The 23848-nt window shown below is 37.0% G+C and overlaps 2 protein-coding genes across 4 annotated transcripts in view; one reads left to right on the top strand and one right to left on the bottom strand.

Annotated features, from left to right (window-relative positions):
* The window catches only part of LOC136241383 (outer dynein arm-docking complex subunit 2-like), a 13018-nt gene extending 4852 nt beyond the window's left edge, over positions 1 to 8166 (bottom strand). Inside the window, exons 1-3 of the mRNA XM_066032573.1 lie at positions 7909 to 8166; positions 7797 to 7860; positions 7645 to 7750 (exon numbers count right to left, since the gene is read on the bottom strand). Of these exons, the coding sequence (XP_065888645.1) occupies positions 7645 to 7750; positions 7797 to 7860; positions 7909 to 8144 (406 nt within the window). The 5' untranslated portion in view covers positions 8145 to 8166. The remainder of the gene's footprint in view (positions 1 to 7644; positions 7751 to 7796; positions 7861 to 7908) is intronic.
* LOC136241385 (protein SPO16 homolog) lies at positions 7874 to 23848 on the top strand. Of its 3 annotated transcripts, none has more exons than XM_066032578.1 (6): positions 7874 to 8296; positions 8341 to 8470; positions 20018 to 20119; positions 20431 to 20509; positions 20562 to 20679; positions 23273 to 23509. In XM_066032578.1, exons 1-6 carry the CDS (start codon positions 8191 to 8193, stop codon positions 23341 to 23343), a joined length of 606 nt encoding a protein of 201 aa, XP_065888650.1. In that variant the 5' UTR covers positions 7874 to 8190; the 3' UTR covers positions 23344 to 23509. The 3 variants fall into 3 exon arrangements, with proteins under 3 accessions (XP_065888650.1, XP_065888649.1, XP_065888648.1); XM_066032577.1 differs by lacking the exon at positions 23273 to 23509 and adding an exon at positions 23529 to 23848 and having other exon boundaries at positions 7881 to 8296; positions 8404 to 8470; XM_066032576.1 differs by lacking the exon at positions 23273 to 23509 and adding an exon at positions 23529 to 23848 and having other exon boundaries at positions 7885 to 8296.

Genomic DNA, 23848 nt, shown 5'->3' with positions numbered 1-23848 from the left:
TTACATAGTGACAAGAGTTAGTAGTAATGCTACTACCCTTTGATATCAGGGTAATGTTATTCATTGTTGTGTAACACAGTACAGTTAAAATGAATATCATAAAACATAACAAGGTCTTGTAATAACACAATTGTTGTTTACCAATCACTATACTAACACATTGACATCATCCTAACCACATTGAGGTGTAATATTACATACCACTGGTTACCAGGTGATAATAATGTACTTGGTTTAATAACAGTGTTAACACTCTAATATTGTGGTCACTTGTTGACATACACTAAACAACAATAGTGAGGTCTGTTGTGTGTGTGACAGTGTATATAAGGTTCTCTATATGTGACTGTAGTGTCATGGGAACTGGCCTGGTCATTTCTTTTTGCCAATCTACAGTCATACAGGTGAACTGTGATTTATTACCTATCTGTTACTCTCCAAAAGCATGGCTGTAAAAAAATTGGTAGAGAATTTCTATTTTAAATACATTTTCTTGTTCACTTCTAGAAAGAGTCTTTGCTTTAGACTGTCAAAACACTATAAATTGACTACCTGTAGTTTAGCAGGTAATTCTGTTAAAACCACAAGACACAATTTGTAATAGTAAGGTAAATCAGATTTGAATTGGTACCTTGAGGCTATGCTGAAGAACACAATACATACACCATGAAGAACACAATACATACACCATGAAGAACACAATACATACACCATGAAGAACACAATACATACACCATGAAGAACACAATAGGACGCCAAACACATGTGCCTTAGTGAAGTGCTAGATGATATTAGGGGTCTAATCGTGTGTACAGCAATTAATTATGGCCATTATGTTTTCACTGCATACTGCATGCAGTAATGAATTGTGTTATTACAAATATCGAAAAATTCATACTTTAGTCAAGTGAAGTGACTGAAAATGAATGAATTAAATGTCCACTAGTTTAGCTGCCGGAGACCTCCCTTATTTCATTCCTTTCATTCATACTCTAATTTAAATTTTTAATTTCTCCTTACCGTATACATATGTACAAAGTGTGTAATTGCTAATAAATTAATGTACATATATTTGTCTGGTCTTACCCAAACATTGAATGAACATCTGATAATCACGACTTTTAGTTAGTAAATGTTTTCTTGGACTGCCAAGAAATCCCTTAAGTTTACATCTCTCTCAAAAAACTTATCAATATACAGGACTTGTGATACAACTCACACACTGTTACAGAGTAATGATATTACAGATACACATCATGCCACACTTCATGTACTAGTAAAGTATGGACCACATTTGTGTACCTTCAGTTCCTACTCTAGTAGTAGTAGTACACTGATTAATAATCACTCTTAGATGGGTTCAGGTGTATATTGTTACTAGCACATGATAACTGTTCTTAAACTAACCACACTAACCACACTAGTTTATTATGGGTGTCATGTCTTGTGTAAATTAAGGGGTTAAAGTATGGAACATCTTCTGAATAACTGATTAATGTGTGCTAAGGAATATTTTGGGACAGGTACAAAAGGATACAATAAGTGTGGACATGTTTTTTATCAAATGAGAAGTGGTCATTCCATCTTGTAACACAGCATTACAAATGATGAACGGTGTGAGAAGTGGTTCTGCAATCGATCCAGTCATGTAACAGAAATTAAGCACTGAAGCCATCAACACATTAACACCACAAATCAACACCTATGCACCTATGTGGTAGTGGAGAAAGAAATGGGACACAAAGGAGGACAAAGGTAAGTCCATGATGCATGCATTGTAGTTGCTGTGGTTGACAAAAAAGCACCAAAAGCAATGTCAAACAGACAGAACAGTGATGAAATCAACTTAGTCTTGACTGAAGGAATCAGTCAGGCAGTTAGTAGGAAATTCAAATGTTGGATGGTTTGGGAGTCACTCTAAAGACATTTATGGGCCTAACCAACACAGCTTGAAGGAAAAGAGCCCAAATCACATGATCCATACTATACAGTACTAGTTGTACTCTTTCCTCTTGTGCTAATCATGACCACCTCAACTTGTTGTGGTCCATGTACAAGAAGGATACAGACACTACTGCTAAGAAAGCAGTATACATTTTCTCCTGGTTGTTTTGCTCTCTCCTAAGGAATGTCTTAGTGATCAGCTAGCAGTGATGTTTAGAAAAGCGTTTTACAGTACGAATAATTTATAACTGCAAACAATTGTGCTAGTCAGTTCATTATAGTACCACTAGCCAGTGTCTACTGAACTATGGACAGGTTGACTGTTCCTTCAGTGTGATCGTCACATGAAGAGGAGTACTAACTTCATAACTTGCAAAACATACTTTTTCCACACCTTATAAAATATAGTGGTAATTTTTAGTGATTAGCAAAATTACATGTAACACTTTCACACCTCAGATCAAAGGATCCGCCCAGACTACAACTGGGCAGTGTTTATATAGATGTTGATGCCAAAATCAGTTGTGGGGATCAATTAACACTTACGTGATTAGCAGTGTTGGGAGTAACGCGTTACAAAAGTAACGCGTTACAAAAGTAACGCGTTACGTAATATTATTACTTTTGTGGTAACTAAGTAATATAACGAAATACGCTATAAAAACAAGTAATATAACTCAAGTTACTTACTTACAAATGTAACGCGCTACCTAAGTAATATAGTTACTGTAACGAATCTAATATTACATAATATTATTACTACAAGTAACGAAGTTACTAATCTCGTTAGTAATCCACTGAGTAACGCCTAGCCACAACGAAGTAATGAAGCCTACTGAATGAGGCTTATTCACCTGCTTCTTACTTATAATCAAGATTTGCACGTTGTCCAACGACGCAATCGTGTCACGTGATAAGGTGGTAGTTTCACACGTGACAGCTTAAGGCTGTGGACACAAAGTAATATAATATGTAATATTATTACAGTTACTTTATTTTATGGGTAATATGTAACTGTAACTAAATAGTTCAGCTGCAAGTAATATGCAATATGTAACTAGTTACTTTACCAAAGTAACTTGCCCAACACTGGTGATTAGGATGCACGACTTGGATTTTGCCATGAAAAACCACTCAGACAGAGAGCGTTTTGTTATCCTCGCCATCCTACGAGTTTAAAAATGTTGGGCTAAGGTAAGTACGAGTGCTATGCTTATTCACCAATCGTTTCCACACGTTTTCGAATATGGACATGCCCCCATCACGAAGCTACCACTCTGCACAGAGTAACCACTCTACAAGCAAGCTTACCTATCTAGGCCTTTAGTGAATTTCATAATTTTTCTATAAACAATTCAATAGCACTGATTAAACATTAAACTCGCATATTAGCTGTAACAAGGGGCATTCAGGCTTTGCCTGATATGTATGCCCTCATGCCTGTGTTACAACTATTACATAACACACTAGTTCACCAGATACATGGACACTTTTTGGTCATAGACCTTGACACCTTGATGACTCCTACACAACACATACAGTAAGATTAGTCATAAAGTACAACATTGCTACTATTATTGCTTTAGCTGTTACTGAAGCAAGTGACCTCAGTAATTAGAGGTTTCACTCCATAACCAAAATCATACTATACAAAAATATAACTGAGTGTTCTATTAGAGTATGCTACTGCATTGTTGTAATTTTATCTCCTGAGCAGAAATTATATTTGAAAAGGAATTCCATTAGAGCTGAAACTAATGTTTGATCCTCTTGGATATGTGCTTGGTATGGAAGTACTTGAATACTCCAGTAAGTGTTTGAATACAAAGCAACTAAATTTTTAGCAATAATTGCGGTATATTTGGTATTTGTACATAGATTCTAGGAAATTTTACTTGTGATTAATTTATTTCCAATTATTTCAGTAGTGAAAGGTAATTGTAGTGATTTTGAAATACTATCATGGAATTTTAAATAGAGAATGACACATAAATTCAAAATACATCTTGAATTTCACTTGTCGTACTGCTCAAACATCAAACATATTTGTTACAGCTCTAATTTCCATTGCAGTTTAGTGACTGTTCTAATAGAGTGATAATACTACCTGACTGCTTTATTGAAGACCCATTCAAATTATTGTTCAGAATGAATTTTCTATCTTTCTATCACTCGAGAAACCAAAGATAATGTTTCCTATTCCACAGTAAATCTGGAAGCTTTTAAAGTTTCAAGTATTGCATAAAACCAAGAGCACATAGTCTCTATTATGGACTCTTGATAAAACTCCTGAAATCCCCCCAGGTACCCCCTTCCCCTCCAACTATGGCAACACCTCTCACCTTCACCCCACAGGTCTGGATGATGTTTGAGGTGTTAACTGAACCAAATAAAACTACAAACACACTATAAAGTTTTTCAATGCCTACCACATGGTTCCAAGCTAGATAAACCGAACATACATAGAGGATGAGATACATAGCAAACATCACTACGCAGATCATAATATTCTGTCCAGAAATAATGACATGCAATAAACTACCCCATATCTAGCAGCTGTATAGCTCTCATTATGATAATGTCATGATAATGTTTGGGATGATCACAATTACAGAATTAGGAGATATGGATCAGCTGGCATAGTAGGGCTGAGCGATTATGATATTTTGCTACCTTCACGATTGTAGAATGTCACGATTATGATAATATCTTTACACGCATCAAACTATCGTATATGCACAACTTCGTATAAATTACAAAACAAGGTGAAATTGTGTACAACTGATCACCCAGCTATAGTTCAATACAAACAGTATATTGAATAATAGTGTCCTTAGAAATTCAACGGTTTGTAACAGGTAAGCTTTTTCAATAGTAAGATTTATTTACAAAAATGAACTGTCTCAGAAGACTTGTTTTCCAGATCAAGCTCTTCCACAATAGTATGTGCATCATTTTGAACTATATACATGTGATGTCACAACATCATGATGATCATATAATACATATCAACATCACGATGTTGAGACACAATCACGATTAATCCCATAATCGATATAATCTCCCACCCCTATGGCATAGAAGGCACAGCAGTGTATGTCATCATTTCTGCTACATGACATTGTTGTAGACATATCAGGTATTGTTGCAATGACAATAATTTATGCATTGATTGTGTGTAAAATAATGGCTATATGTCAACAAGCTCACATACAGTACCTGATGTCAGCTACAATTGGGTGGCCCCTTCAGTCACCACCAGAATTAAATTGAGACAGAAGCATAAACAAATAGGAAATCAGACATACTTACTGTGACACTGTCTGCGACCGTACAAGCAGTTTTGCAGCATGCTTAGCTACCTGCTGCATGATACTGTTGACCGTAAGAACAAATAAGGAAGTTTAGTTAGTTAATGTCTGTAATATTGTGTCAGGCACTGTTGACCATATGAACAAATAAGGATGTTTCACCTTTCTCACTAGTGTGGGGTTTGACCCAATAATGTGGTCTTATTAATGACATCATGAAGCACATCTTAGCTATGTTCGGGACGTCCTTGACATGGTCACCATAATGAGGTGGTCTTATTAATAGGGCTGAAATGATCATGGATTTTTACTACTCAAACACTGGCTACTTTGTAGGTGTAGGAGACCTCCCTTGTTTCACTACTTTTTATGGCTGGATCCTTCATCAAACTGAAAATTATTAGTTTGTCCTTCTACTTGTTTACTTTTTATAACATATACTTATGACCAATGAAGCCACACATACCAAATCAAAAGGAAGAATGATTCCAGGCATTCCATTAAATTCATTTTGCGTCTGAACGTGTGCCCCAACTATCAATTATCACTGAAAAGTGAAGGCCATTACACTTAACCCGTTACACAGCATTACAACACTAAATGGTGAACCTCTGTAATCAATCCAGTCACAATGGAAAACTCACATGATTTCCGTTATGTAGGGAAGCCATCATGCTGTGCTACCATGAATTGACACTTTGTGCTGTCAGCAAAGGTGAATGGGACACAAAGGAGGACACAGGTAAGTCCATGAAGCATGTATTATATGTACTGCAGTATGCCAAAACTCACCAGTCAGGCTGTAGTGACATCTAAATCAGGTTCATAGTCTTAGCGGATGTTGAGTTACGTTTGTCTGAAGGCATCAGGCAGTTGGTTAGTTGGTCAGTCAGTAGTAAATTTATTTATTTTTAAATTCCGCAGCAACCATACATCGAAGGCAATAGACTAATGCTGATAATATGACAGTTCTAGGGGTATTGCAGTTTCCTTCCACTTCAGGACTAAAATCACTTATTGGAAGTGTTTCTGTAGACACTTTTGAACTTGCTTATACTACCAAGACTTATTGTGAGGCTGGTTTTTGGGTATTAGTACGTATTAGTATTAAATTATGGACAATGTACAATCATTACAGGTAACTTAATAATAGGCCGAGGGCCTTTTAGTCTGTCCATATCCAATTTGATGCCAGTAATTATCTAAATTGTTCTTAAACTTATTTAAACTATCTGACGCGATCACATATAGAGGGAGGGAATTCCACTGATTTAATTACAATTCGGTTAGTAAAGAAATTTAATCTTAGGTTGATCCTGGAGTGATGCTTAAATATTTTCTGATGATGTCCTCTAGTAATACTGTCAACAATGGTGAGGAATGGGTCTGGTGAAACTCTATACAAATGGTTAACTATTTTATATACATCTATTAAACCGCCTCTTTGTCTTCTACAAAATGAAGAAAGTAAGTCAAGGTGTTGTAGTCTTGTTTCATATGGTAGTTGTGCTAATTCTGGAACTAACTTAGTGGTTCTCTGCTGTATCCGCTCTAGTTCGTCGATGTTTTGTACTAAAAATGGGTTCCAAATTGAGACACAATATTCTAGGTGTGGGCGAACGTATGTCTTATATAGTATCAAGAATGATTCTTTAGTCAGGTGGGTAAACGTTCTCTTTATTAATCCAAGGGATTGCATAACTTTAGCCGACGCTGGGATGACATATTTGGCCAGAAAAGTCCAAATCTTTAATATACAGTACGGTAATACAGTACTACCGTACTGTATGATTAATGAGGTTATACCTTACATCCTGTTCACACTATCCTGGGTTAACCAAAGTGTTTTAAACTTGAGCCATTAAGCTAGGGTCATGCTACTGCATCTGAGACAAGCTTGAAAGTGCACATGTTGAATTATAAAGAGCTAAAACATACACACACACATTAATTAATACGTAAGCTTTTTACTTAAATTATTTAGGCACTAGAATTGTAGTGACGAATTGTAGAACCAGTTGAAATAAGCTGAGAAATACAGTATGTTACATAGCCACATTGCAGAATGCTTTTAATAGAAAATACCAGCTGAGGGCCAGCAAAAGCAAACATATCTGAGTTGAGTGTTTTGGAATACATTCACATTCCACTATGACTGTCACTTGATAACAAAATAACATCTTTCATGGAACCTGGGAAGGCTTCCTAAGATTTTAGTTTACTGAAATTTTGAGATGGCAAAATTTGAAATATTTGAGTGCACATACGTGACTGACCCCTTACCACACCCACATGTTGGTAGGAATATGTACAATGCCATGTAGTGCCCAACACTACAACATGTTGAAATGTACTAGTACTGCTGACATTCTACAAGACAGATACAAACCTTCAAGGCATAATTGTACTTCTTTCAGCTTCTTGTCCCCAGCACACTTGAGCACTTGTGTGAGTGTCTTAAATGTGAATGCCCTAACCTCATAACTCTCACCAACCTGAGTTAGAACACATCACACATGTAGCGTATTGCAGTGACGGTACCTGGTTGAGACTGAGTAGCGGGTCGCCATCTTTAGTGCACGCCTTTGAAGCAACCTTAGTGGTGCTGTTGGTAACGCATAACACTTAACATCATTAACGATATATCGTTAACCTCTTGTCGTACTCATCTGTGCTAAGGTTTATTAGCTTGTCAGGGGATAGCGAAGTCTCCCACACGAAAGGACGTTTAAATACCACAGAAGCTTCGCTTGGATGTTGAGAAGGAAATGACTCTACGAAGGAGAGAATATCTTTTAGCAGCTCTTCATTGCTCTTCGTAAAATCCAGTTTATTCTCAGTGGAACTGAGTGATGTCCACTGAGCGCGACTGGACAAAGTTGCTCCCATTGTTTTGTTGCTATAGCGACAACAGTTGATTTGTACTGCGCACTAAATGGAACACACCGAGAATACTCCAAAATGGCCAATAATAATCAACGAAACGCTAACAGGCAGTGAGATATACAAGATATTACAACAAAGAGGTCACAAACTTCGTGGTGAGTTATTAACTTGTGGAATAATATCATAATCTTGTCCTCAGTTAGCAGTGGTACAGTGTCCAACACGTGTATCTACCCACTATCATCAGTGGCTTTCCTAATAGTGCTCCTTCAAGACGCAGTTAACGAGTGGCAGCCTAGTAAAGTGATTGGTAAAGTGTTAATATCCAGGTATGACCAGATTGAATGGTAACGTGTACTGCAGCTGTATTAATTGTATATTTGACCGGATCTGCGAAAACCCGACACAATAGCACAAGCTTAAATTTCTAGTGAAAACAATGAACACCTTTTTCTTAGTAAAGGAAGGACTAACAATAAAAACCTGGATATCAGCCTATTTGCCTACTCAAGAGGAGTTGGAAAATCTTTGTTTTTGTTGCCGTAGACCCAAGGATATGCAAGTTATGAGCATTTGTTTATGTCACGTCGAAGTGATTCTACATGATTGATTTTTCTTCACAAAATTTTCCTTTGTATGCAGTAAAGAAAGGCGATAAAAGGACAAGCATACCCAGTAAATGACTACCCTATCCATGGTGAACACGATGGTGAAAATTTCAGCGCAGTACGCCAATCCATTCGTAAGTTACACCCATTTTAGTAAATGCCTGTAATTTATTTTCCCTATATCTACTTGCTGTACAAATCGATTTTTCTATTGTTGCTACTTTGTAAGGCTGTAACTCCGAAAGTTATTGGTATATGAGGCTGAAACTTTGCCAGAGGGTACACTTAGCTAAGTAGATTATAAATATTTAATAAACAGCATTTTAAAAATGCACTATTGTGTCGGGTTTTCGCAGATCCAGTCACGTATAGCCTGCCACACCACACTGACATTATGGGATTTGTTATAAACTAATTGCTCTGCTGTGGGGATTTGAGGAATATATAGCAGTGCTTGTGCAAGTTAAGCTATTGTACAGCATCAGTTAAAGCTATTTTTCAGCTGTGCCTTGGACAGTCAATAATACATAGGTACATGTATCAAACGGTATGGTAGTACTGTTTAAGTAGGGACCACCCCAAAAACTTCACTCACCACCCAAAATTCCACCTTTGGAAATCATCCTAGAGACATCTAAGAGACAAAAATCACCTTTACGGAATAGTATTAGTCCATATAATCAAGACACATGGTGGTGTGTCGTTCGGCCCAAGAAGCCGATGTGCCACACCATGAGTATATTGACAGGAAGAAAGAAAATCTGATTTTTACACATATGTAGCTCTGTGATCCCTTATCCAATTGGAACCAAATTTGCTACAAAAGTGCCTGCCAAGAAGGGGAGTCTACATATCAAATTTGAAGAAAATCGCCTTAGCCATTTTTGAGATACCAACGGCCAAAATTTTGTATTAATTTCTTCGGTTTTTTATTCCTCTACTTCTTTTCACACACTTTGCAAAATCTGCCATAAAACACTAATGCATGCTCCAATTGGGCTGAAATTTGGATCGTGTAAAGGGCTCATTGAGGTGGATCTCAGTACCAAGTTGGTAGGAATCCGATGAACATTCACAGAGTTATCAATGATTATTCACGTAAAATAAGGTCAAACTTCTGTCATGCCCACAGGGTAAACCCCTTGGAGGAATGAATTGAAAATTGCTATGTAGATGGAGTAACCATCGTAGGAGTGCCTTTTTGTAGTTTGAAAGGAACCGAGGTAAAGACCATGGAAATATGACACAAAACCCAACCTGTGTCACAAATACATAGTCGAGCTTCGTGAATAAAAAAAAACTATTAATCTTCACGCCTACCAGGTAAACCGCTTAGAAGAGTGAGCTGATAACCAGTATGTAGATGGAGTAATCATCATAGAAAGTCCTTGGAGTAGTATAGAAGAATAGGAGTGAAAGCCACCAAGTTATAATGTGAGATCCAACTACATGTAGCAAGTGCACGATCAAGATACTCTAATAGTACAGTCACCTATTACAGTATTCAGTTTGTATGCAGTTTGACTTACATAAATTATATAGTTACTTCATTGTGTTCTATTATTACAATAATGATGATTTGATGCTGTTTTTGTTGTTGAAGAAAAAAGCACAGGACTTCATACCTACCAGCAACTGTATACACTGTAGATAAACTGGATGTTGCCTGAATGGAGAGTTCAGCTACAAACAAGTTACACTATCAGGAGTTTATCTAACCCATGAGAGTTCAGTTACATACCAGTTATCCAGTTAGACAAACAAGTCACCCTGTAGAGAGTTGAGCTACAAACAAATCACCCTGTAGAGAATTTAAGTACAAACAGTCACCCTGTAGAGAGTTCAACTACAGTAGAGAGTTCAGCTACAAACAAGTCATCCAGTAAAGAATTCAGCCACAAAAAGTCACACTGTAGAAAGTTTAGCTACAAACCAATCACCCTGTGGGGAGTTCAATTACAAATAAGCCACCCTGTAGTACCTTGTGTATAGAGAATTCAGCTAGAAATATGGTACTTGTAGGGAGTTCAGCCACAAACAAATAATATAGTAGAGAAGTGCTACTTCTGTAACTAAGTTATGCTGTGGATTAAAGTAACTATCTAGTTACATAATAATTTGTAACAAGGATTAACTGTTCAAATTGCAACAAGTTGGATAGTTACATTCTATTGGCCTGTTGAGAAAAGTTTATTATATAAAAATGTACACAGTTATAAAAAGAAATGTATGTTCAACTCTACAACTGCTTTACATCTATCCTGTAGTAAAGAAAAAAGACAGGTAAAAAAGTCCCAATTGGAGTATACAAGTACAAAAAAGTGATATCTAGTCCAAGCTGTAATAAAAGAGTGTGGCCCCAAAAAGCCATGGTGAAAAAAAGATGTGAAATCCAAGTTGGCAGCCAAGAAATGGCTGTGATGGTATAGGGAAATGGCAAAAATTTTAATAACAACAATTCAGGTGAATTTGTTGCCGAGTCCTAGTGAAACTTGGAGGAAGCACTACAAATTCATCCAAATTGTCATTATTAAAACTTTTGCCATTACCCTATACCATTACAACCATTTCTTGGCCGCCAACTTGGATTTCACATCTTCTTTCACAATGGGCTGTACCCTTTTTACAGCTTGGTTATTTTGGATTACACCATTAATTACCGTATAGCTGGTAATTTTCGAAAGGTTTTTATTTTCGGATATTTCGAAGAGGCCCTTCTCTTCAAAAATAAATTCCCATGTCCGGTTGTTTTTCGAAAATAAATTCCCACAAGTGAAAGCAACCGTCTAACCAGCTTTTGGTGATTCGTTCGTGTATTCCTCGAGTTTTAGCTCAGTATTGCTGATGATAATGGGTAAACTGTATCATTACTGTACCAATAACCAGAAAACAGGTGATCCAGAATGGTAATTGGTGCCGTCTGCTCTACAATCTATGGTGATTAGGATACTATGAGCTAGCTATGATCGAGCGTGCATGATCGTGCCAGTGAGTTCACTCCACCCGAGACTCCCTCAGTCTTCTCTCCAGTGCACAGGAATGGGGATTATTCCATCAGTAAGTCAGTTTTTGGCAAACATTTACGCATCTTCATAATTTATGACACGATTTTCCGTTCAGGTATTTGAAATCCATCCGGACTTCGAAATATGCACTCTTCGAAATTAAAATCTTTCGAAATTCATATTTTGCTTCTTGTACGAAAATTTCTGTTTCGAAAATAACCCGCTATACGGTATAGCAAAACACTTACAGGTGGCCAGATATAGAATTTTAAAAATTGTCAAAGCTTGAATTTTAGCCAGCCTGACCACAGTCACAAGGCTTAGAGGCCAAACAAAGCAGCGCACAGCCACCATTTTACACCACAATAACAAACTCACCAGTGGGATGTGCCTTTTGGGGTTCCAATGAGTATAGGCCCTCTGCTCCTTGTCTTTTCTTTTATCTTCAATCAGGCTGCTTGTCTTCTTCATCCAATGAAAACCATATTATTGAGGCACTAATTTTCCATATCAACACTTTCTTTCAGCAGCATATGTAGACACCACAGAAATATTTCAGAGCTGGATTCAGAAGCGTTTCAGTCCCGACACTACTATAAGAGGTATACTAGCTAGATATCTGCAGCTTTGTGATTGGGATCCCATTCGCGATAGGTTCGCAACTGTACCCATCAAATAAAGATCTAGGTAGACTAATAGCAATAGAGTGTGGAGATCATGCACACCTCTTAACAATCCAGCTATTTACTTAACAGTAAACAAGATGACCTCACCCCTTATTGGTTTAGCTAGTTGCACACCCCTTGGCTGACTCGCAATACTCTAATATAACAGTCACTCTAATACAACAGTCTTTGTTTATTTTAAAAATTTATTTATTAAGGCTTTACAGCACAGGTGCTGAAGGTCTGTTGGACGCCTGGTCCTACAGCCTGTTTAAAGTTGTTGCAGTCATCTAATAGAACAGTCACAAGTTGCACTGTAGCTAGCTGTGCTGCAACAAAAAAAACAACTAAACAAACTAGTATTTAAAAATAAAGTAGGGATCTATGCAATAAAAATGTCATATCTTATGACATATATATGCTATCCTTTCAAAATTTGGAGAAGTTACTTTAGGCATTAGCACCTAATAATAATGGGAAATTCAGGTTGCTAGGGACAATGGTTATTTCTATGCGCTATAAAGTCTTATTATGGAAATTAATTTGTCTATTACAATATTACTATAGCTTAAATAAGTTAGTTTAATGAGTTCACTTCAGTTAATGAGTTGAGCAGGTTGTTCCAGATAGCCATGCTATGATAATAGAGGCTTTGCTTTCTGTAGTTTAAGTGCATGGCAGGCACACACCCTGCACGGCCTGTGACGGACATTACAGATGTATGCAGGTAGGAGGGTGACAACTTTGTTAAAATTGTAAGACAGTATGTAACAAAGGATCAAGATATTCAAATGGAGAAAGGAACAGATTACACCTACAATTTTTCCCCATTTTGCCCCAGTGTAAGTGAATTAGACTTAGAGTTGCCCTCCTATTCCCCCTCCTTGTCCGCATGGGAGTAGGTGGGCTCATAAAAGAAGCTGGCTTAACAATTGATTAGTGAGCGTGGCTCCACATAAGCCAGCAGGCAGCTATGAGCATGGTTTTGTGCATACTTGTAGACTTTAATATCACCGATAAATGGGTGTGGCTACACATATGTGGCTGTAGGCAGTCATCTGATAAGTGGGCGTGGCTCATGAAAGAAGCTGGGTTGCATCAGGACTTGACTATGATGCATTTATATGCTACCATACTGTCCAACTTATTAATTTGCTTCGCATCTGATCCAATCCAGACCTGGATAATTGTTAAAGTGGGTCAGACTCTGATGACCCAGACAAAATGTGATCCATTTGACCTGGATGACCTGGATGACCCGACCCAGTTTCAATGCTGACACCAATACTTTGATCTGTCACATTGGCAGAAAATCCTTGGTCTAATGGTCTTTAATAAAGCATTTGTGCTTGGAAAATTGCCAAACTATACCAATTGAAACCAACACCAGACTTGTAACTCTTCTATTGGAATATTGCTGGTGTATCTTTATGATGTTATGCTGCTTTTTTATGACTAGAAGCTGTAGAAGTAAATGACTGAGTGGCTCTTAGTCTATCTGGTGATACTGTCTCCTGGGGTCACACAGCTGTGATATAAATGTCCTTTAAATTGAACACTGCTCTTCATCTTTAATACTGTATGCAGTCATGTGATGGGATATGATAGAAGAGGACATGAGTACATTGCAATTGGTGTACCTGCACTCTTGTTGAGGCACTTTTGAACACTTGTTAATTGTTGGTGGCTGTATATGTTACTTCTTCGTCAGTGCCAGATGTAGAATCAGTTACCAGAGTGTCACCATTAACCCCTTTACCCTTATCCTTACTCTTACTATATAGTGGGTTATTTTTGAAGCATAAAATTTTGCAGAAGAGGTAAAATCTGAATTTGGAAGGTTCTAAATTTTGAATAATGTATATTTCAAAGTGTGTGGATTTCAAATAAAAAATTTGTGTCACAAATTACGGAAGATATGCATACATGATTGCCAACAACTGACTGATGGAACATCCCTATCCCTATGCACTGGAGAGAAGACTGGGGAGTCTTGAATGGAGCAAATTCTATTCAGCCACTGACAATCATGTCTATGCTAGAATTGCAGCAGACAGCATCAAAATCCAACAATGGCATATCTGGATCAGCTGTTTACTGGCTATTGACACATAGTCAACCATCACTAACACTAACACTATCACTAACACTGACCTGAAACATGATGATGTGTCTATGCCAATACATTTGATCAGGTGAAGGCAAGTTACTTTTATCGCGGGAATATATTTTCGAAGAACAGCAGGTTATTTTAGAAGTTTCTTCGAAATCTTTGTAAATAAAACACCTTTAAAAAATACCCAGTATATGGTATACCATGTCCCTCTGGCTTTACTCTTAAATGAATCGCACAATTTGTGTTTCTCTATATACCAATTCTCACATTCCTAGGATTTCAATAACACCTTTGCACTCTCTTCATCAATTCTATCATTGGTGAACCCTGAAAAGGTGCTCTTACTTCTGAAATAGTGTCATTGCTCTGTTGGTATTTTATCTCACCAAATTGTGTCTGCAGACTGGGTATGATGTCTAAACAATGTAACTCTCAATAAACACAACATATCAAAAGTGATATATGTGGAGAAAATGCCGCTCATGCTTTTAACTGATCTAAACGTCTGTTCACAAGACTGAAATCCTAATATCCAGGGTGAAAGACAGACTTCAAAGTTATCCCTTGCAGTCATCAGTGAAATATGTGCAAAGCACTTAAAGGAATTAGAGGTAATGAAATACTTTTGCACTTTGTACAATGAGTGTACAATGAGTGTACAAAGAGTGTACAATAATCCAGTTGCTCCAATATTGGAGGAAAACCACAGCGTACCATATTGTTTAGATTCTCTCTAAAATATAGCTGTCAATGAGCCGTTAAATTATTTGATTAATTGTCTTGTGCCAACTGCTTTAGGGATGATCCGGAGCAGCCAGATTATATTCATATTTACATCAAAGATTTGTTTATCCTTCAAATCAATATCTTTAATCTTAACCCATGTTGGTCCTTCTCAAAATTTGCATGCAACATCTTCAAAAGGGAAGAGCCTGCCACATAGTCATCCATTGGTAGTATCATTGATAGTTTTTAAAATGTTCAGTTTGATTACAATATGCACTGTATCTTGCACAAAGGCTGCCTCACTCAGGATCTTAACCTCATCACTCTACTGTTGCCACCTCCTCCAAAACTTAACAACATTGATTCCTTGTTCCTTACATTTACTAATGATATGTTTCCAATGTAGTAATAACAATCTGCATTAAATATGTTGTCTGAGAACTAAGCAAAAGTGTGGACTGTGGCTATCCAGAGGCTTAGCAATGTGAACATAGACATACTGAACAATAGCAGAGTCAGCAAACATTTCTTCTATTCTCTCATACAAAGTTGCTAAGTACGTATGAGTTTATAATAGGTGAACCTTGTTAATTTACTGGCAATACCATCCAATGCAGCTAGTGATCAGTTTGGCTGTCATACTTAACCCTTGATATGACATGAGTTGCAACGTTACCGATTGAAATGTGTTCTAGCAACCCATCAAATCGAAACTCATCTTCATGTATTAAGTATAACATGACTCTACATAGTACGTAAAGATGGTAGTGATAGATTCCACTGTAAGAAGTTATAAGCAATGGACCAGAAGAGAAGAAAACATTTTATTGATTTCAGAGTACCAGAATGTTTCTGTGCACTGCTCACTGCATTATTTATAAGGAGCATAACAGGCAAAATAGGAACACTGTTATATATACTTTCAGCAACAGGCGTACTAAACTGTTTAGGCATATTGGAAAGCTTTTATTTTGTTGGTAAGCTTTTCAAAAATAATTAGTAATGTGTAATTGATTAGGATTTCTTCCTACTGCCTCTTTGATTCATTGTCTTCTTCCATCATTAGTAAATCACTTGTATTATCAGCACAGGACGTACCACTACTTTACAATGGTCAATTTCTGCATGTTTAGTAAAACCAGAGGGCAATAAGATATGTTCACTATGCTTCACGATAGTATTGCATTTGAAAGAAGTCTAGTTCATTGTTTTGCAGTATCAAACGAAGCTGTACATGCACGTGTTCTTAGGATTAGCTTTTGAATTGCTTGAATTTGAGTGTTGGGCTGGTGTTAGAAGCACTGGTACCAGTGCTTGTTACAAAATAGTTGTGTAAACTATTGGCTTTTGGATGCCTTCTTCACTTGGAAAGTTGTTAACAAGTTTTAACACGATGTGTCCCATTTACTGATATAACTGCAAATTTTACTGTCTGGCTATAATTGCAGTTTTGTATTACAAGATACGCCTGTATACGTACATTTCATAACCACAGACAATTTGTTATCTGAAAATCTGACACTGACAGAGAAATCTTTATTTATTTCAATGAATTCATGATATAGGATTGGTCTCTTTTTATCCAATGACCAGTGCTTTAGTGCACTTGTTTGGAATTAGTCGCTTCATTGGATTGAACACTGTCACTTGGCTGATGGACACTACTTTGGCTTTACAAATAGACTAGGATCTCCAAGCTTGTGCCTCTGTCTTGGTTAGAATTTTTTCACTACCCTATTGATGTGTACTGTAGTACTTCTGATCCTCATCTAAGGATAAAACTTTTATTCCAAGATTTAGTCTAGTTCTGTATAATATGTACTTTAGCATGTACCATAAGACAAGATCAACTATCAATGTATGAGGTTATATCTTGTACCTATATCATGTAACTATGGAGTACACAATTGTCCTGATTAAGTCCCTTAGCTTGGCTACCCAAACAAGCCCAAGCCACTACATGGTGAGCTACATACCCAATGGTGGATTCGCATGGGGCATTTAGGGCCTCCTCTGCCATTTCTTTTTGAAGAGCTAGCTATATCACATTGATATGCCAAAATCAGTTTATTGCTCAAGAATCACTGACATATTAATTACACCCTCCTGTACTTTTAGTTTGAAAGGCAGGCATATCTCCTCCCTTTACCTCAGAACCAAACTCAAACTACACACCACACACTGTGCATTATTATTATTATTATTATTATTAATGCTTTACAGATCAAATAACACAAGTACAGAACATCAGACAAATCAAAAAGGGAAATTACATGATCTGAGGGTCAGCTAGCCACCAGTGCCAGCTGCCTTAAATTAATTAACTGCTTAGCTACTTATTTACAACTAAACTTTACTTATGTACAGTACAACTACAAAATATTAAAGTTACATGAGTGGGGAAGCTTACTACAGGACCTAAAAAATGCAAAGTACAATTACCGTTAGTGTCAAAAGTATTTGTAAAATTATACCATAAAAAATATATATAAGTTTATGTTTGATAGTAGGGAGGGAAAGGGATAAGTCAATGATAGGTAATGCATTCCACAATCTAGGGATTCTGTAAAAATATGAATTTGCTGTAATGACATTGTCAAAATTTCTGTGGCATAACTTGCTGCTGGATGATCTGGTATGACTGTTGTTGAAGCAAACATGGTCGGATATGTTGAAGCTACTAGTAGGGGAGTTCAAAGATTTTATTAGAAAAAGAACATCATGTAATTCTAACACATACATCAAAGGTAAAAGCTTCAGATGAAACAATCTTGTTTTGTAATCCATAGTATAGTTATTCAATATAAATTTAGTTGCACGACGCTGGACTTGCTCTAACAACAAAATGTCCTTCATAAGATGGGGTCGCCATAAGGCAGAACAATATAAAAGCTTGGATCTCACTAGAGTCAGATATAGTGTTTTTCTAGCTTGAATAGAGAAGGCGTTCTTAAAAGTTCGGCGGAGTAGGCCAAAGGACTTATAAGCCTTAGCCACTGTAGAATCAATATGACTGGCCCAAGACAAATTTTTGGAGAAAACTATTCCGAGGTCACGATGTTCTGTGACATTAGATAGTTGAACACCATTAATGAAATAGTTTGTGTCGTGTAATGTGACCTTGAAATGTAAAACGACACACTTCTTAATACTGAAAGAGAGGTCATTATCAAGACTCCATCCATATAGGGAGTTTAAATCATTCTGAAGTTGGTTGGAGTCAGTGATACAATGGATTGCCTTAAAGCATTTGAGGTCGTCAGCAAACTTAAAGATTATAGCAAGTGCCTTAAAATAAGTATTGTTTGACAGGTGTTTAAGCCATTAATAATTTTTGTAACAGCTTTTAAGACTTTACAACATTCTACAATGACCTAAAAGTGAGGCTAATACAGCACTCTGCCTTGTACTGTATTAGACTCTCAACACACACCCTAGTGCTAAAGGGTCCGTGAAATCCTCTGAAATCCAGTTAACTTTGAAATCTCTAAAATTTGTTGCAAATATTTAAAGTAAATTTCCATATGTTATGCAGCATCTTGTGTGCCTCATTGCAATATGTGTGATGACTTCACATCATCCCAAGTATTATTTTTCCTTTCATGATCTTCGCCTTGTCACCTTGCTCTTGCCCAAGCTCTCACCTCCTCTGAGCTAGAATTCCCCTTGTGATTCACACAACATGACCCACAGCATACACACAGCATAGGCAGTGCTTTCTGTATAGTGTATTGTCTTGTTCAGAGTTAGTATTCTCAATTTTTGGTGATCAGACTATCAACAAGTGTTCAGGTAATCTATTTCTATAGTCAGTACGTGTTCACCTGAGTACCCGCCAAATATAGTATTATCAAAGAGGTGAACACATATTCACTCCCAATGGTTTTGTACTGGAACAGGCATGTTTTCATGTTGTAACGTCCATACTAAATGTATGGGATATTTTAAAAGCTTCATAGCTCAATTGTTCTTGCCTGAATCAAAGCTCTTTTCACAGTGCTACTAAATGTTTGGGTAGCTGGCCCATATTAACAAGAAATGAGGGCTCAGGTAATCGTGGACAGACTATAGTCATAGAACCAACTGGTAGGATTAGTCTGGCTAGTGTTAATGATTTACAATGTCAATTGTGCTGTCTGAGCGAGATAGTTTTATTACATAAATGTATTGCATAACAACTATACCTTATCACTCACACAGTACACTGTGTGGAAAATACAGTACTTGGTGGTGATCCTTCTCATGTAAAGTACGTAAAGATATTTTATTAAGATGAGGGGTCTTCAACAACGTTCAAACTTGTTGCTAGGTTGAAATGTTGTAATCGATTGTGGTGTTTGTGGCTAACAAGGGTCACAAACACCACATTAAAGAAGTCCATATTAATATTCTCTATATATCCTCTATTAGTTCTGTATTATGGTCTCTTGATACTAGTGGATGCTTTATTTCTTGAATAGGAAGATATAAAATGAAGATTAGAGATATACGTATAGAATTGGTGATGAATAGTGGCTATTAGGGAAAGTGTGCTTGTAAAGTTTTCATGTTAGAAATATGATGGAAGAATGATTTGATCTTTTATACAATATTGCTCTTGGCATAGGTAGTTTACGTAAATAGTGCGGCTTGCAAAATGTTAGGATATCTGATTTTCATTTTTCATTTTTGCAAAACTTTTTGACACATCTTTACATTAAAATTGTCACAGAGCCATTCTATACATAATGACTTACTTGCTATTGATATGTCACAGGATATCACAACTCACTGAGACACACAAACAGTGTTATGTGCTAGCATCAGCTCCTCTTCATGGTAAACAAGAGCAAGAACTGCTAACAACTCTACAGAAACAGTTTGTCATTAACAGTAGACCTTTGGCTATCTGTGCCCCTAATGGTCTCAAACAGTAACAAAAGTATTGATATACAGATGATGAAGCACTCAAAAACTGTACCTGAAACTTTTGAATGCATAAATCAGAGTACATATAAATGAATTGTTCAGATAATAGTATCATTTATATATACAGAGACCAGTTCAAATGCCCTAATAAAGTACACACAAAATAATCTACAGGTGTAAATGAACAATCACTTCTAACAAGGGTACAGATAACCCAAAGGTCTACTCTACTAAACTACACGTGATACAGACACTTTACAGGTTCATGTCCAGTCATGTCTCATTTCTGCCGGTGCACAATTCTGCTGACTGTGTGGAAGCCATGACGACTATTGCCAAGGTGATAGTGACACAACCTTCCTCACACCCATACCCCTTAGTGTTACACACAGGTGACATGCCCGCCATTACGTAATGTTGTCAGACAGAGGTTTGACGGTTTGATACAGAAACAGGTGACTGAAGACACTTTGTTATCGATTATAGCACAAACTGGAATGACAGAACATGGTAAGTAGATGTACCTCATGTGTACATTAGGGATGAATACTGCATGATATAGCAATTATCATAATTGATACTTATGATCACCAGATCTATTTTATTGTCTTATATGGAACTTAATGTACTTGGAGTATTTGTATTCAAGTAGCGAATTTTAGGGATCATAGAAAAAAGTGACAAAGCAAGGAAGGTCGTCTTCACCTGCAGATATACTAGTGGACATTTAATCCCTAATTTAGTCATGGGTATAGACTGAAGTAGGGATTAAATGTCTAGTAGGTGACTTCTCTTTACTACTTTTTTTTATTTTGAATTTACCTTGTACTTGTTTGTTGGTCCACTTTGTTGTGATTATGACTGGTGAGCCCATACATGTATACTGTGTCAGTGATACCAAACATATATTAATTAATTTTGTGTCGTAATGCTAATCTGTAGCCATGGCTACAAGTAAGTAGCTAGTATTTGTGAGTACTAGAGAGCTCTAGTGTACCTGTTGTGTTATACCAGTCTACACTGTATGGTGAGGTTTTAATCTGTGGGGAAAATTGTGTATTCATTACAGCATGAACAACATTATTACCAGTACACAAAACCCTTCCCATCAATTGCACGGTATAATTCACAAATATCCACAAACCTAGAGACTATCAGATTATCTGGCAGACCCTATATACATATCTGTCAGAAAATAGTGGTGATCTTAAATAAAGTTTTGTTTTCTTGTTAGCCTGTTAGTGGGTACTAATAGCTGTGACTAAATTTGTATCTTCCATATATGTGCCGATCCACTTAATGATTCAGTGTTGATAATATCACAAGTGCATGACAAAGCACCTTCAAGCTGATAGTTTGTGGTGAGGCAAGGCAACAGAAATGTCGTGCTAATGTTAGTTTAGCACATGTGTAGATCTGTTAATACATCACATCACTAGCACCAAACAAGTGATGGTGTGAGACTTGTATATGAGCAAATTTGGATGGAATGATATCCTGAAAACATGTTATTTTCCACAACACACGTACTTCTTTGATACCATAATAGGACCTAATATTAACATTGAGTTCCTTCATAGTGTATTATATCAGAGCAAATGTTGACAAGCTTCCTTCTTGGAGACTCGTCATGTTATTTTCTGTTGTTTAGGCACATGAACTAGCTACACTGTGTGTTGATGACATGCAGTATGGAACTTGTACTTCATGATGCACAAACTTGTAAGGGATCTGAGACTAACTAAATGCATGTAAAGAGAAGGATTTCATTATTCACAGATGTCCCTTGATATCGCATTACCTACAGCATTAGAAGGCTGCACCCTTTTGTAGACTTGCATATGTAGCGGTTGCTTACGAATAGTCTTGAACGATGGGAAGAAGATTTAAACTGTCCACACGCAATGAACATACTAACATATAGCTTGTGCTTTCTTAATAAGTATAACATAATGTTGAGCAGCTGAAATGAAACAGTGAGTTTGTAAGACACACACAATTATTTGATTTTCTGTAGCTACTATCTGTATTCCTTGAATACTGATGAAATTTTAGAATCCAATACAAAAATCCAGAGTGGTTTTTCTGTATATTTGAATGAAGAGATGTAGGTGTTTGGGATTCTAACTGTGGTCACTACGTGGTGCATTATTTTGGACTATATCACTATTACATATGAAATCCTATACTAGCTCTGTTTACAAAACTTTCCATTAGGGATGGACATTCTGTATTCTGCAGGTGTAATATTCACCAGAGGAAGAATTAAGATAAAATGTTACTTGCATTAGACTGCTCTAATAGAGCAATCGTTTACCCTAAAAATGTGACTGCATACATTCAGACCTTCATTTAGGAAATGACCTCAAGAGGGGCAATATGAGAGTAAGGGGAGGCAATGGTGCATCTCAAACTTTCTTTTAAATGTTTGCTAAAATTTAAGGGGGAAAAGTTTGTAGGGGAGGGGGCGAGCACCTCCCCCCCCCCCCCCCCCCCCCCCCAAATGAAGCCCTGACATTTATGTCTGCTATAGTATGTATATTAAGACCAGGCTTCAACACTTATGTGGTTTAAAAGACTATAGCTTAATAAAGGAGTGCGCCATCAGTTTCAAAGTGGAAGCCTATATACATATAGTTTTGTAACATTTACAGCTACTAATAGAAACATGTATATTACTGAAATCACTCCAAGAATACATACCATATGTGACCTAATTTGGGAAAACCGTCAATCTACGCACATCAATAGATTGTGAGATACTCAGTTTTAAACATTTCAATCCAGTATAGCTTGGGAAGGACAAAAGCTATGAGTTTGAAATTTCACTTCAATCCATAGCAAGCTAGCTATTGATATAAGCATAATTTGAGCACCTTTTTTCATGACGGTATCTGTAACACATGAGCACGTCACCTTGGGTGGGGGTGGTGGGTGGGTAATCGATATATGAACAGAAAATGGCCGAGTGGGTCATATGGTGCCTCTAGCCTTAATATTGCGCTCTCAAGACCACCTGTACCACTGAAAATTAAAGAAATGTATGTAGAAAATATCTGGACAACTGTCCAAGACTGTTTACATCTGTAGTCTCGTGTTTCAGCTGGCCAGTGGCATTACAAGGTCCAGATCATTCCCAGTGGTTGGCACACGTCTTTAGAAATCCACTTGTGAAAAGCAGTCTGATCAAACCAGAGGCATGGCTGTGGTGCAAATGTGTAGAGTATTGGTGTGGCTATCCATTCATGGTGAAAAGTGAACTTCATTGGTGCGTGCGTAGATCAACAATTTTCAAAAATTTGGTCACATAGATATGTGGTATTGTGTAATTGCTAATAATCGTTTGGTGTTCCCTGCAGAGTGTCTGGTGTTGCTGGATGGCAGGGGTAGCTTGTCCACTATTGCAGCTAGCAGTGTTGATCAGTTGTTGGACTGTAGTCTGAGCACCAGATCAGCCAATGTATTATCAGAGTTCTTCAGTCAAGACTGTCTCCTGTGACCACCAGAAGACTCCTCAACCAGTGAACACTTGTATAGTAAAGGAAACTGTTACAATTACTGGAGAATTATGCAGTATAGAATCTACTTATTGTGACAATAATATATAGTGCTATGACTGTTGCATTGTCTCTGTATAGAAGTCTGTTTGTAGATAACAATCATTTTAGGATACCATTCA

Source organism: Dysidea avara, chromosome 12 (assembly GCF_963678975.1).
Source record: "Dysidea avara chromosome 12, odDysAvar1.4, whole genome shotgun sequence".
NCBI classification, from domain to species: domain Eukaryota; kingdom Metazoa; phylum Porifera; class Demospongiae; order Dictyoceratida; family Dysideidae; genus Dysidea; species Dysidea avara.
Note: the sequence above shows the minus strand (reverse complement) of the source record. Positions and strands in the feature narration are given on the sequence as shown.

Excerpts from the sequence above, each read along its gene's own strand:
- LOC136241385 (XM_066032576.1), top strand. The coding sequence starts at position 8,191 with ATGGAACACACCGAGAATACTCCAAAATGGCCAATAATAATCAACGAA. Across the intron at positions 8,471-20,017 it reads GGTAAAGTGTTAATATCCAG|GATATCACAACTCACTGAGA; the intron begins GTATGACCAGAT and ends GATATGTCACAG. Across the intron at positions 20,510-20,561 it reads CCATGACGACTATTGCCAAG|GTGACATGCCCGCCATTACG; the intron begins GTGATAGTGACA and ends TGTTACACACAG.